Below are 15,632 nucleotides of genomic sequence, written 5' to 3' on the forward strand. Positions count from 1 at the left end.
CTGTATGCCTTGCTGTATGTCTCTCTCAGATGTCAATATGCCTTGTATACTGTTGTTCAGGTTAGTTATCATTGTTTTAGTTCACAATGGAGCCCCTAGACCCACTCTGCATACCCCTGTTACCTCCTTTGTCCCACCTCCCACACATGCGGTGACCTCACCCATTACAACCAGCATGTCCAGAGATACAACCTCTCTCATCATCACCCAGAGCCTGGGCCTACCTCCGCTGTACCCGCACCCCACCATACCCCTGTCTGCGCATTATGCCCTGAATATATTCTACCATGCCCAGAAACCTGCTCCTCTTATCCTCTGCCCCCAACGCTCTAGGCGACCAGTTTTGATAGCCTTTAGCCGCACCCTCATACTACTCCTTCTCTGTTCTGCGGGTGATGTGGAGGTAAACCCAGGCCCTGCATGTCCCCAGGTACCCTCATTTGTTGACTTCTGTGATCGAAAAAGCCTTGGTTTTATGCATGTCAACATCAGAAGCCTCCTCCCCAAGTTTGTTTTACTCACTGCTTTAGCACACTCTGCTAACCCTGATGTCCTTGCCGTGTCTGAATCCTGGCTCAGGAAGGCCACCAAAAATTCAGAGATTTCCATACCCAACTATAACATCTTCCGTCAAGATAGAACTGCCAAAGGGGGCGGAGTTGCAGTCTACTGCAGAGATAGCCTGCAAAGTAATGTCATACTTTCCAGGTCCATACCCAAACAGTTCGAACTACTAATTTTGAAAATGACCCTCTCCAGAAATAAGTCTCTCACTGTTGCCACCTGCTACCGACCACCCTCAGCTCCCAGCTGTGCCCTGGACACCATTTGTGAATTGATCGCCCCCCATCTAGCTTCAGAGTTTGTTCTGTTAGGTGACCTAAACTGGGATATGCTTAACACCCCGGCAGTCCTACAATGTAAGCTAGATGCCCTCAATCTCACTCAAATCATCAAGGAACCCACCAGGTACAACCCTAACTCTGTAAACAAGGGCACCCTCATAGACGTCATCCTGACCAACTGGCCCTCCAAATACACCTCCGCTGTCTTCAACCAGGATCTCAGCGATCACTGCCTCATTGCCTGTATCCGCCACGGAGCCGCAGTCAAACGCTCCCTAAAACACTTCTGTGAGCAGGCCTTTCTAATCGACCTGGCCCGGGTATCCTGGAAGGACATTGACCTCATCCCGTCAGTTGAGGATGCCTGGTCATTCTTTAAAAGTAACTTCCTCACCATTTTAGATAAGCATGCTCCGTTCAAAAAATGCAGAACCAAGAACAGATACAGCCCTTGGTTCACTCCAGACATGACTGCCCTCGACCAGCACAAAAACATCCTGTGGCGGACTGCAATAGCATCGAATAGCCCCCGTGATATGCAACTGTTCAGGGAAGTCAGGAACCAATACACGCAGTCAGTCAGGAAAGCCAAGGCCAGCTTCTTCAGGCAGAAGTTTGCATCCTGTAGCTCCAACTCCAAAAAGTTCTGGGACACTGTGAAGTCCATGGAGAACAAGAGCACCTCCTCCCAGCTGCCCACTGCACTGAGGCTAGGTAACACGGTCTCCACCGATAAATCCACGATTATCGAAAGCTTCAATAAGCACTTCTCAACGGCTGGCCATGCCTTCCGCCTGGCTACTCCAACCTCGGCCAACAGCTCCGCCCCCGCAGCTCCTCGCCCAAGCCTCTCCAGGTTCTCCTTTACCCAAATCCAGATAGCAGATGTTCTGAAAGAGCTGCAAAACCTAGACCCGTACAAATCAGCTGGGCTTGACAATCTGGACCCTCTATTTCTGAAACTATCTGTCGCCATTGTCGCAACCCCTATTACCAGCCTGTTCAACCTCTCTTTCATATCGTCTGAGATCCCCAAGGATTGGAAAGCTGCCGCAGTCATCCCCCTCTTCAAAGGGGGAGACACCCTGGACCCAAACTGCTATAGACCTATATCCATCCTGCCCTGCCTATCTAAGGTCTTGAAAGCCAAGTCAACAAACAGGTCACTGATCATCTCGAATCCCACCGTACCTTCTCCGCTGTGCAATCTGGTTTCCGAGCCGGTCACGGGTGCACCTCAGCCACGCTCAAGGTACTAAACGATATCATAACCGCCATCGATAAAAGACAGTACTGTGCAGCCGTCTTCATCGACCTCGCCAAGGCTTTCGACTCTGTCAATCACCATAGTCTTATCGGCAGACTCAATAGCCTCGGTTTCTCGGATGACTGCCTTGCCTGGTTCACCAATTACTTTGCAGACAGAGTTCAGTGTGTCAAATCGGAGGGCATGCTGTCCGGTCCTCTGGCAGTCTCTATGGGGGTGCCACAGGGTTCAATTCTCGGGCCGACTCTTTTCTCTGTATATATCAATGATGTTGCTCTTGCTGCGGGCGATTCCCTGATCCACCTCTCACGCAGACGACACCATTCTATATACTTTCGGCCCGTCATTGGACACTGTGCTATCTAACCTCCAAACGAGCTTCAATGCCATACAGCACTCCTTCCGTGGCCTCCAACTGCTCTTAAACGCGAGTAAAACCAAATGCATGCTTTTCAACCGATCGCTGCCTGCACCCGCATGCCCGACTAGCATCACCACCCTGGATGGTTCCGACCTTGAATATGTGGACATCTATAAGTACCTAGGTGTCTGGCTAGACTGCAAACTCTCCTTCCAGACTCACATCAAACATCTCCAATCGAAAATCAAATCAAGAGTCGGCTTTCTATTCCGCAACAAAGCCTCCTTCACCCACGCCGCCAAGCTTACCCTAGTAAAACTGACTATCCTACCGATCCTCGACTTCGGCGATGTTATCTACAAAATGGCTTCCAACACTCTACTCAGCAAACTGGACGCAGTCTATCACAGTGCCATCCGTTTTGTCACCAAAGCACCTTATATCACCCACCACTGCGACTTGTATGCTCTAGTCGGCTGGCCCTCGCTACATATTCGTCGCCAGACCCACTGGCTCCAGGTCATCTACAAGTCCATGCTAGGTAAAGCTCCACCTTATCTCAGTTCACTGGTCACGATGGCAACACCCATCCGTAGCACGCGCTCCAGCAGGTGTATCTCACTGATCATCCCTAAAGCCAACACCTCATTTGGCCGCCTTTCGTTCCAGTACTCTGCTGCCTGTGACTGGATCGTTCCACTGCAAAAATCGCTGAAGTTGGAGACTTTTATCTCCCTCACCAACTTCAAACATCAGCTATCCGAGCAGCTAACCGATCGCTGCAGCTGTACATAGTCTATTGGTAAATAGCCCACCCATTTTCACCTACCTCATTCCCATACTGTTTTTATACTGTTTTTTATTTTTTTTTATTTACTTTTCTGCTCTTTTGCACACCAATATCTCTACCTGTACATGACCATCTGATCATTTATCACTCCAGTGTTAATCTGCAAAATTGTATTATTCGCCTACCTCCTCATGCCTTTTGCACACATTGTATATAGACTGCCCATTTTTTTTCTACTGTGTTATTGACTTGTTTATTGTTTACTCCATGTGTAACTCTGTGTTGTCTGTTCACACTGCTATGCTTTATCTTGGCCAGGTCGCAGTTGCAAATGAGAACTTGTTCTCAACTAGCCTACCTGGTTAAATAAAGGTGAAATAAATCAAATAAAATAAAAATCCTTGGGAGCAATTTCTAAATGCCTGAAGGTATCCCGTTCATCTGTACAAACAATAGTTCGCAAGTATAAACATCATGGGACCACGCAGCCGTCATACTGCTCAGGATGGAGACGCGTTCTGTCTCCTAGAGATGAATGTACTTTGGTGTGAAAAGTGCAAATCAATAACAGAACAACAGCAAAGGACCTTGTGAAGATGCTGGAGGAAACAGGTACAAAAGTATCTATATCCACAGTAAAACGAGTCCTATATCGACATAACCTGAAAGGCCACTCAGCAAGGAAGAAGCCACTGCTCCAAAACTGCCATAAAAAAGCCAGACTGCGGTTTGGAACTGCACATGGGGACAAAGATCATACTTTTTGGAGAAATGTCCTCTGGTCTGATGAAACAAAAATACAACTGTTTGTCCATAATGACCATTGTTATGTTTGGAGGAAAAAGGGGGAGGCTTGCAAGCCGAAGAACACCATCCTACCCGTGAAGCATGGGGGTGGCAGCATCATGTTGTGGGGGTGCTTTGCTGCAGGAGGGACTGGTGCACTTCACAAAATTCATGGCATCATGAGGTAGGAAAATTATGTGGATTTATTAAAGCAACATCAAGACATCAGTCAGGAAGTTAAAGATTGGTCGCAAATGGGTCTTCCAAATGGACAATGACACCAAGCATACTTCCAAAGTTGTGGCAAAATGGCTTAAGGACAACAATGTCAAGGTATTGGAGTGGCCATCACAAAGCCCTGACAAAGCCCTGACCTCAATCCCATAGGAAATTTGTGGGCAGAACCTAAAAAGCGTGTGCGAGCAAGGAGGCCTACACACCGGACTCAGTTACACCACCTCTGTCAGGAGGAATGGGCCAAAATGCACCCAACTTATTGTGGAAAGCTTGTGGAAGGCTTCCCGAAACGTTTGACCCAAGTTAAACAATTTAAAGGCAATGCTACCAAATACTAATTGAGTGTATGTAAACTTCTGACCCACTGGGAATGTGATGAAAGAAAGAAATATATACCGTTTATATTTACATAATAACCCACGTTTATATCACAAATACAAACACTAACGAGTCACATGACACCGGAGGGAAAATGGCTAATTGGGCCCAATTTGGACATTTTCACTTAGGGGTGCACTCACTTTTGTTGCCAGCGGTTTAGACATTAATGGCTGTGTGTCGAGTTATTTTGAGGGGACAGCAAATGTACACTGTTATACAAGCTGTACACTCACTACATTGTAGCAAAGTGTCATTTCTTAAGTGTTGTCACATGAAAAGATATACTCAAATATTTACAAAAATGTACTCACTTTTGTGATATACTGTATATACATTGAACAAAAATATAAATGCAACATGTAAAGCGTTGGTCCCATGTTTCATGAGCTGAAATAAAAATAATAAAAATATCCCCAAAATGCTCCATACCCACAAAAACAGCTTATTTCTCTCAAATGTTGTGCACAAATTTGTTTACATCCCTGTTAGAGGGCATTTCTCCTTTGCCAAGATAATCCATCCACCTGACAGGTGTGGCCTATAAAGAAGCTGACTAAACAGCATAATAATTACACAGGTGCACCAAGTGCTGGGGACAAAATGTGGATACTAAAAAGTGCAGTTTTGTCACAACACAATACCACAGATGTCTCAAGTTTTGAGGGAGCGTACAATTGGCACGCTGACTGCAGGAATGTCCACCAGAGCAGTTTTCACAGAATTAAAAAATGTTAATTTCTCTACCATAAGCCACCTCCAACATCGTTTTAAAGAATTTGGAAGAATGTCCAACCGGCCTCACAACCCTGACCAGGTGTACCAGTACCAGCCCAGAACCTCCACATCCGGCTTCTCTCACCTGCTGCATCATCAGAGTACAGCCACCCAGACAGCTGATGAAACTGTGGGTTTTACACAACCGAAGAATTTCTGCACAAACGGTCAGCAACCATCTGAGAAAGACCATCGCCGTGCTCGTCATCCTCACCAGGGTCTTCACCACAGTTCGGAGTCGTAACCAATTTAAGTGGGCAAACGCATGGAGAAATGTGACCGTTCCTTTGTGGAAAGGGATAAGAGGTAATCAGGTATTTTGTGACGTTTCCACTGGATCAGAGCAATAAATGTTTTTTTAAATACATTTGAGGAACCTTAGTCACTAGGGGTGCCTGTGTTTTGCGACAGCAATGCCTACTACTACGATTTCGAAATCGTCGTCGGCAACCGAATCCTGTGAAGCGTGGGAGTGGGCGGATTTCCTCGTCCTTCTCGCCAGCCGTGATCTTGGGCAGCTTCACGGTAAGAAATGTGGCCGTTCCTGGTGTAAAAAACAATGTCCTATATCCCAGAGCTGGAGTAAATGACATTACTAAGCTGCTCCTGAATGGACTACGTCAGGACATGGACATTGATTCTATCGTAGTCCATTTGGGTTCTAATGACATAATGAAGGGCAGCTCTGAACAGTTGAAACTGGATTTCAAAAGAGCTTATTGACTCTCTGCTAGACACTAATAAAATACCCATCATATCTGGCCCTGTGCCCTTCTCTGAATCGTGGCACTGAACGCTTTAGCCAGTTGTGAAGAGAAATAATCTGGCTACGTGATTATTGCAGCTCAATGGGTGTAACTTTTGTTGACTACTATTTCGATACCTTTTGAAAACAGGTTTCATAAGGAGGATGGGATCCACCCAAATCCTATGGGATCCTGGATCCTTTCACAGCATTATAAGGCTGTGTTGAGACAAGGACTTATCAATGACCCGAGCCCAGCTCAGTTAATCCTCTACCATTGTGTCGCTGAGTTGTCATAATGCTAAGGCAAATGTACATTATCCCAGGGGCGTTGGAAAGACACAATGTAAGTAACCTAATGTATGTCTACCCGGAATACTTCTGTTGATCCTACAGATATTGTATGCAGTAATCATGTGCATACTGAACCAGAGTTATACTGTTAACACTGAGGCTGTAGGCCCTAGTAGGAAGACCACTAACATAAATAACATGAGCATGTCTACTTCTGCTAAGCTTCCCCAGTAAAGCAATGAAAACAAGCAAGCATCCCAGAAAAGTGCTCAAAATTGCCCACGTTTACACATGTGGCTTAAGAAACAAGGTTCATGAAGTCAATAATTTTACTAGTAACAGATGACATTCACATTCTGACTATAATTGCCCACGTTTACACATGTGGCTTAAGAAACAAGTTTAATGAAATGAATGAAACAGATGACATTCATATTCTAACTCTCTGAAACCCACTTAGACAATATATTTGATTAGATCATGGTAGCAACAAGGTTATAACATCTACAGAAAAGACAGAAATGCCAAAGGTGGAGGTGTTGCTGTTTATATTCAGAACCACATTCCTGTAAAGATTAGAGATGATCTCATGTTAAATACTGTTGAAGTAATATGGCTACAGGTTCATCTGCCTCACCTAAAGTCCATTCTGGTGGGAAGCTGCTATAGACCACCAAGTGCTAACAGTCAGTATCTGGATAATGTGTGAAATGCTTGGATGATATATGTGATTTCAACAGAAAGGTATATTTTCTGGGTGATTTAAACATTGACTGGTTTTCATCAAGCTGCCCACTAAATAATAAACTTCAAACTGTAACCAGAGCCTGCAACCTGGTTCAGATGATCAAATCAACCGATCAGGGTAGTTACAAACAGCACAGGAATGAAATCGTCAACATGTATTGATCACATCTTTACTAATGATGCAAATACATCAGATGTATTGATCACAACATAGTAGCCAAATCTAGGGGCTGAGCCCAATATAATCAAATCAAAAGGCTGAGCCCAATATAATGAATAAGAGGTCATACAATAAGTTTTGTAGTGATTCCTATGTTGTCGATGTAAAGAATATTTGTTGGTCCGTGGTGTGTAATGAGGAGCAACCAGACGCTGCTGGTCTGTGGTGTGTAATGAGGAGCAACCAGACGCTGCTGGTCTGTGGTGTGTAATGAGGAGCAACCAGACGCTGCTGGTCTGTGGTGTGTAATGAGGAGCAACCAGACGCTGCTGGTCTGTGGTGTGTAATGAGGAGCAACCAGACGCTGCTGGTCTGTGGTGTGTAATGAGGAGCAACCAGACGCTGCTGGTCTGTGGTGTGTAATGAGGAGCAACCAGACGCTGCTGGTCCGTGGTGTGTAGTGAGGAGCAACCAGACGCTGCTGGTCTGTGGTGTGTAATGAGGAGCAACCAGACGCTGCTGGTCTGTGGTGTGTAGTGAGGAGCAACCAGACGCTGCTGGTCTGTGGAGTGTAATGAGGAGCAACCAGACGCTGCTGGTCCGTGGTGTGTAGTGAGGAGCAACCAGACGCTGCTGGTCTGTGGTGTGTAATGAGGAGCAACCAGACGCTGCTGGTCTGTGGTGTGTAGTGAGGAGCAACCAGACGCTGCTGGTCTGTGGTGTGTAATGAGGAGCAACCAGACGCTGCTGGTCTGTGGTGTGTAGTGAGGAGCAACCAGACGCTGCTGGTCTGTGGTGTGTAATGAGGAGCAACCAGACGCTGCTGGTCTGTGGTGTGTAGTGAGGAGCAACCAGACGCTGCTGGTCTGTGGTGTGTAATGAGGAGCAACCAGACGCTGCTGGTCTGTGGTGTGTAATGAGGAGCAACCAGACGCTGCTGGTCTGTGGTGTGTAATGAGGAGCAACCAGACGCTGCTGGTCTGTGGTGTGTAATGAGGAGCAACCAGACGCTGCTGGTCTGTGGTGTGTAATGAGGAGCAACCAGACGCTGCTGGTCTGTGGTGTGTAATGAGGAGCAACCAGACGCTGCTGGTCTGTGGTGTGTAGTGAGGAGCAACCAGACGCTGCTGGTCTGTGGTGTGTAATGAGGAGCAACCAGACGCTGCTGGTCTGTGGTGTGTAGTGAGGAGCAACCAGACGCTGCTGGTCTGTGGTGTGTAATGAGGAGCAACCAGACGCTGCTGGTCTGTGGTGTGTAATGAGGAGCAACCAGACGCTGCTGGTCCGTGGTGTGTAGTGAGGAGCAACCAGACGCTGCTGGTCTGTGGTGTGTAATGAGGAGCAACCAGACGCTGCTGGTCTGTGGTGTGTAATGAGGAGCAACCAGACGCTGCTGGTCTGTGGTGTGTAATGAGGAGCAACCAGACGCTGCTGGTCTGTGGTGTGTAATGAGGAGCAACCAGACGCTGCTGGTCTGTGGTGTGTAATGAGGAGCAACCAGACGCTGCTGGTCTGTGGTGTGTAATGAGGAGCAACCAGACGCTGCTGGTCTGTGGTGTGTAATGAGGAGCAACCAGACGCTGCTGGTCTGTGGTGTGTAATGAGGAGCAACCAGACGCTGCTGGTCTGTGGTGTGTAATGAGGAGCAACCAGACGCTGCTGGTCTGTGGTGTGTAATGAGGAGCAACCAGACGCTGCTGGTCTGTGGTGTGTAGTGAGGAGCAACCAGACGCTGCTGGTCTGTGGTGTGAGGAGCAACCAGACGCTGCTGGTCTGTGGTGTGTAATGAGGAGCAACCAGACGCTGCTGGTCTGTGGTGTGTAATGAGGAGCAACCAGACGCTGCTGGTCTGTGGTGTGTAGTGAGGAGCAACCAGACGCTGCTGGTCTGTGGAGTGTAATGAGGAGCAACCAGACGCTACACTTGACTCATTTATGAAACAACTTATCCCAGTGACTAAGAAGCACACAACCATTAAGAAAATGACTGTAAAAACTGTTAAATCGCTGTTGTTTGATGAGGAATTGGAAAAATGGTATGGTTGAGAGGGATGAGGCAAAAGGAATGGCATGGAAATGGGTTTCCATGTATGAGCAGCCACCGCACACAAGCCTAAGATCACCATGCGCAATGCAAAGCATCGGCTGGAGTGGTGTAAAACTCGCCGCCATTGGACTCTGGAGCAGTGGAAACGTATTCTCTGGAGGGATGAATCACGCTTCACCATCTGGCAGTCCAGCGGACAAATCTGGGTTTGGTGGATGCCAGGAGAACGCTACCTGCCCCAATGCATAGTGCCAACTGTAAAGTTTGGTGGAGGAGGAATAATGGTCTGGGGTTGTTTTTCATGGTTCAGGCCCCTTAGTTCCAGTGAAGGGAAATCTTAACGCTACAGCATACAATGACATTCTAGACTATTCTGTCCTTCCAACTTTGTGGCAACAGTTTGGGGAAGGCACTTTCCTGTTTCAGCATGACAATGCCCCATTACACAAAGCATACAGAAATGGTTTGTCAAGATCGGTGTGGAATAACTTGACTGGCCTGCACAGAGCCCTGACCTCAACCCCATCAAACACTGTTGCGATGAATTGGAAAGCCGACTGCGAGACAGACCTAATCGCCCAACGACATCAGTGCCCGACCTCACTAATGCTCTTGTGGCTGAATGGAAGCAAGTCCCCCGCAACAATGTTCCAACATCTAGTGGAAAGCCTTCCCAGAAGAGTGGAGGCTGTTATAGCAGCAATGTCCCAACATCTAGTGGAAAGCCTTCCCAGAAGAGTGGAGGTTGTTATAGCAGCAATGTTCCAACATCTAGTAGAAAGCCTTCCCAGAAGAGTGGAGGCTGTTATAGCAGCAAAGGGGGGGACCAACTCCATATTAATACCCATTGATTTTGTAATGAGATGTTAGACAAGCAGGTGTCCACATACTTTTGGTAATGTTGTGTTTCTTGGTCATACCGTCCCTCTCCCAGCCAGATGCAGAGAAACTATTCCACACCTTCCATCTTCTCTCAGCTCGAAACCACGCTGCATGGGGGCCTCCCGGACTAATCACTAGAGGCTTCAACTAATCCAGAACAGTGCTGCCAGGGTCCTGACCAGGACCAAGAAGTCAGACCACATCACCCCGATCCTGCCCAAACTGGCTAGCGGTTTGACTTCAAAAATCCAACTGCTTCTATGTAGAAGCCTTGAATGGATTGAGGCCCACCCTACATCAGCGATCTCATCTCAACCAGCGAGACACCTCTCCCCGTTCTGTCTCCGAACTATGGGGGACCGAGCCTTCTGCTCCCTCGCCCCTTCGCCTGTGGAAATCTCTCCCTGACCATCTGTGAGGCAATCTATCATTGACAAATTGGCCTTAAAATCCACTTCTACAGACTGTCTTTCTTCTGTTAGTCCTAATGGATTTAGCACCTAGACCACTATTGCTATTATACCGGCCTTGATTCAAAATGGATGCCGAATGTATTTATTTATTTTATATATTTTTTTTTACATAGATTTTATCTATTAACTCTATGATGAAAAGTGCAAATGAAATGTATTATTATTTGCATTGCACACTGGGTGATAATAAGGTTGGTATCCAGATTTTCCTAGTGTTCCTGTACCATACCAGGGTATATGGTATTATCAAGGGCGCAATTTCTTTCCAAATGTAATTAACTGGAGCCCTGAGCTGGAGCCCTGAGCTGGGGCCCTGAGATGGAGCCCTGAGATGGAGCCCTGAGCTGGGGCCCTGAGATGGAGCCCTGAGCTGGAGCCCTGAGCTGGAGCCCTGAGATGGAGCCCTGAGCTGGAGCCCTGAGCTGGAGCCCTGAGCTGGGGCCCTGAGCTGGAGCCCTGAATCCCCCCCCCCCGTATTGAAAATCATACTGTCGGTATACCGTCCAAGCCTAGGTGATACACACAAAAACACGCTCAGTTCAGAAACACACACACAGCTGTCCGGTACCACCCACCTGTCCGGAGGATGCTAGCAGGTTGATGGTGGTCAGTAGCATCCAGCCACGTGACGCCTCTTCACTGTGGTTCACCTCCAGGAATTGGACGATGGCTCTACTGGCTGCCTCTGTGGAGAGAACACACACACACGTTGGTCATAGACAGAGAATGAGCTACAGATGTGTAGCATAATGTAATTCCAAAAGTCTTAGAGCAGGTGGCAGAGAGAGCAAGAATTCCTTACATTCGGCGGTGTGTGTGTGTGTGTGTGTATCTAGCGGTTTCCTCTAGAGCTTCCGTGCCGTGCCGTTGGTCGTCCGTCAAAGGAAGGCAAACCTCAGTCAAAGCTTTGAACAATGACAGACCGATAACACACACTGACCTGGAGAGAGAACTGACAACACACTGACCTGGAGAGAGAACTGACGACAGCAGAGGAAACACTAGCAGGAGGTTTTGAAAGCCTTTGGTTGGGGCCAACTTTTCATACAGGGGAATCATGACCGAACAGCCTCCCATTCTGTCTTCATACAGGGGGAATCATGAACGAACAGCCTCCCATTCTGTCTTCATACAGGGGGAATCATGACCGAACAGCCTCCCATTCTGTCTTCATACAGGGGGAATCATGAACGAACAGCCTCCCATTCTGTCTTCATACAGGGGGAATCATGAACAAACAGCCTCCCATTCTGTCTTCATACAGGGGGAATCATGAACAAATACCCCCCCCATCTGTCTTCATACAGGGGGAATCATGAACAAACACCCCCCCATCTGTCTTCATACAGGGGGAATCACTGCATTTGACCCTAATCAACATCCCCTTTCAGCAAGCCTATATTTCTGGAAGATATTAACGTGGTATTAAAAATCGGTGGCGACTACGAATGTGCATCTTTCAACGCGATTCGATACGTACCGTTATCTAGATACACGGCTCCAAATACAGGAACGATATGTTTTAGTTTCAAACGAATCCGGGTGTGATTCGGTTTTGATGTTGCTCACGAGCTGGGCCTGAATCGTTCCATCTCTAGTGGTGGCATGACAGCAGACGGACATATATTTTTTTTATTTTACCTTTATGTTACCTTTATTTAACTAGGCAAGTCAGTTAAGAACAAATTCTTATTTTCAATGACAGCCTAGGAACAGTGGGTTAACTGCCTTGTTCAGGCAAGGAACGACAGATTTGTACCTTGTCAGCTCGGGGATTTGAACTTGCAACCTTCTGGTTACTAGTCCAACGCTCTAACCACTAGGCTACCCTGCCGCCCCAATATGAATTCCAGGGTGATGAACTGTGGTCCGTGATCAGTAACAAAGCCACGCGGGGAAGTCGTGCAATACAAAAAGGTCGGAGTGTGAAGCCTGGAGTCGTGTGAAGCCTTGTGAGTCATGTAAAGATATCCTTGGCAGTCACACCGTACTCTCCAGGATGGAACAACACTACATTGCCAAAAGAATGTGGACACCTCTTTAAATTAGTGGATTCGGTTATTTCAGCCACACCCCTTGCTGAAAGGTGTATAAAATGTATCACACAGCCATGCAATCTCCATAGACAAACATTGGCAGTAGAATGGCTTTTACTGAAGATCTTCAACATGGCACCATCACAGGACAGTTAGTTAAATGCCTGCCCTGCTAGAGCTGCCCCCGATCAACTGTCAGTGCTGTTATTGTGAAGTCGAAACGCCTAGGAGCAACAACGGCTCAGCCGTGAAGTGGTAGGCCACACAAGCTCACAGAACGGGACCACCGAGCGCTGACCTCGGTTGCAACACTCACTACCAAGTTCCAAACTGTCTATTGAAGCAACATCAGCACAAGAATTGTTAGACTGGAGCTTCATGAAATGGGTTTCCATGGCAGAGCAGTCGCACACAAGCCTAAGATCACCATGCGCAATAAAAAGAGTTGGCTTGAGAGGTGTAAGGCTCGCCGCCATTGGACTCTGGAGCAGTGGAAACACGTTGTCTGGAGTGATGAATCACGCTTCACCATCTGGCAGTCCGACAGAGAATCTGGGTTTGGCAGATGCCAGGAGAACGCTACCTGCCCCAATGCAAAGTGCCAACTGTAAAGTTTGGTGGAGGAGGAATAATGGTCTGGTGCTGTTTTTCATGGTTCAGGCCCCTTAGTTCCGATGAAGGGAAATCTTAACACTACAGCATACTATAACATTCTAGATGATTCTGTGCTTCCAACTTTGTGGCAACAGTTTGGGGAAAGCTCTTTCCTGTTCCATCATGACAATGCCCCCGAGCACAAAGCGAGGTCCATACAGAAATGGTTAGTCAAGATCAGTGTGGAAGAACTTGACTGGCCTGCACAGGGCCCTGACCTCAACCCCATCGAACACCTGTGGGATGAATTTGAACGACGACTGCGAGCCAGACCTAAATCGCCCAACGACATCAGTGCCCGACATCACTAACGCTCTTACGACTAAATGGAAACAAGTCCCCTCAGCAATGTTCCAACATCTTGTGGAAAGACTTCCCAGAAGAGTGGAGGCTGTTATAGCAGCAATGTCCCAACATCTAGTGGAAAGCCTTCCCAGAAGAGTGGAGGCTGTTATAGCAGCAATGTTCCAACATCTAGTAGAAAGCCTTCCCAGAAGAGTGGAGGCCGTTATAGCAGCAATGTTCCAACATCTAGTGGAAAGCCTTCCCAGAAGAGTGGAGGCCGTTATAGCAGCAATGTTCCAACATCTAGTGGAAAGCCTTCCCAGAAGAGTGGAGGCTGTTATAGCAGCAATGTCCCAACATCTAGTGGAAAGCCTTCCCAGAAGAGTGGAGGCTGTTATAGCAGCAAAAGGGGGGACCAACTCCATATTAATGCCCATTATTTTGGAATGAGATGTTCCCACGAACAGGTGTCCACATACTTTTGGTCATGTAGTATATCAAAGGATGGTCAAGCTGAGTGACAGCTTTACTCCATCCATCCCTCTGATCATAAGCCAGTTCTCTTTTCCCTCACTCCACCCCTCACTCCACCCCTCACTCCACCCCTCACTCCATCCCTCACTCCATCCCTCACTCCACCCCTCACTCCACCCCTCACTCCACCCCTCACTCCATCCCTCACTCCATCCCTCACTCCACCCCTCACTCCACCCCTCACTCCATCCCTCACTCCATCCCTCACTCCATCCCTCACTCCACCCCTCACTCCATCCCTCACTCCTCTGTCAGTTAGGTCCACATTTCACCCAAAACAGGTGTATAAATCATCACGAGAGACCACCTCATCCATCCAGCTTACGAGCTCCAACACTGAGCAGTTAGAATCAAGGTAATAAATAAGTTGGTATTTTGGTCATGTTTCTCTAGAGCTGTTGCTTGGACACCTATCTGAGCTAGGCGAATAACAAGACAGCTCCACTGATACTGACGAGCTGCAGCATCAGAACAGAAGCTGTGAAGGGCTGCAGCATCAGAACAGAAGCTGTGAAGGGCTGTAGAGTCAGAACAGAAGCTGTGAAGGGCTGTAGAGTCAGAACAGAAGCTGTGAAGGGCTGTAGAGTCAGAACAGAAGCAGTGAAGGGCTGTAGTGTTAGATCAGAAGCAGTGAAGGGCTGCAGCATCAGAACAGAAGCTGTGAAGGGCTGTAGAGTCAGAACAGAAGCTGTGAAGGGCTGTAGAGTCAGAACAGAAGCTGTGAAGGGCTGTAGAGTCAGAACAGAAGCTGTGAAGGGCTGTAGAGTCAGAACAGAAGCTGTGAAGGGCTGTAGAGTCAGAACAGAAGCTGTGAAGGGCTGTAGAGTCAGAACAGAAGCTGTGATTAAGAACTGCTGAGCTCAGACAAACCTGACATGATCTTAATTGAGGAGACTTTAACCACCCACAGTATGTTTAATTAGTACGGGGTGGCAGCTTAGCAACAGCCCTCGCGATGGACTGTAGCAGGCAAAAACGTTGCAGCGAAGTTGACTTAAGACTATATAAAAAATATAGCTTTTAAGGGGAACAGTGAGACAGACGTGTAGCCTCCCTTGGGAAAGAGATCTTCTGACCTCGACAGGGCGATCTGGTTAAATAAATCCACTGACCTGTGGACTTGTTGGAGGCCCTCCGTCTGATCTCTGTGACCATGAGCCGGGACACCTGGGTAGTGAACTGGAGGAGGTCCTGGAACTTCTCTGTCATGGTGCTGGGGGGAGCGTTACCAAACACCTGCAAAAAAGGTAAAAGATTAACAGTCAGAGGAAGAGGCCCTAAAAATTGTCAAAGACTCCAGCCATCCTAGTCATAGACTGTTCTCTCTGCTACCAC

At 47.6% G+C, this 15,632-nt stretch overlaps 1 protein-coding gene across 1 annotated transcript in view; it reads right to left on the minus strand.

The window, feature by feature from the left end:
- Positions 1 to 15,632, minus strand: part of wdfy3 (WD repeat and FYVE domain containing 3) — a 252,100-nt gene that overhangs the window by 188,221 nt on the left and 48,247 nt on the right. Inside the window, 2 exon segments of the mRNA XM_065026907.1 lie at positions 11,364 to 11,473; positions 15,410 to 15,533. Of these exon segments, the coding sequence (XP_064882979.1) occupies positions 11,364 to 11,473; positions 15,410 to 15,533 (234 nt within the window).

Source organism: Oncorhynchus nerka, linkage group LG13 (assembly GCF_034236695.1).
Source record: "Oncorhynchus nerka isolate Pitt River linkage group LG13, Oner_Uvic_2.0, whole genome shotgun sequence".
Classification (NCBI taxonomy): domain Eukaryota; kingdom Metazoa; phylum Chordata; class Actinopteri; order Salmoniformes; family Salmonidae; genus Oncorhynchus; species Oncorhynchus nerka.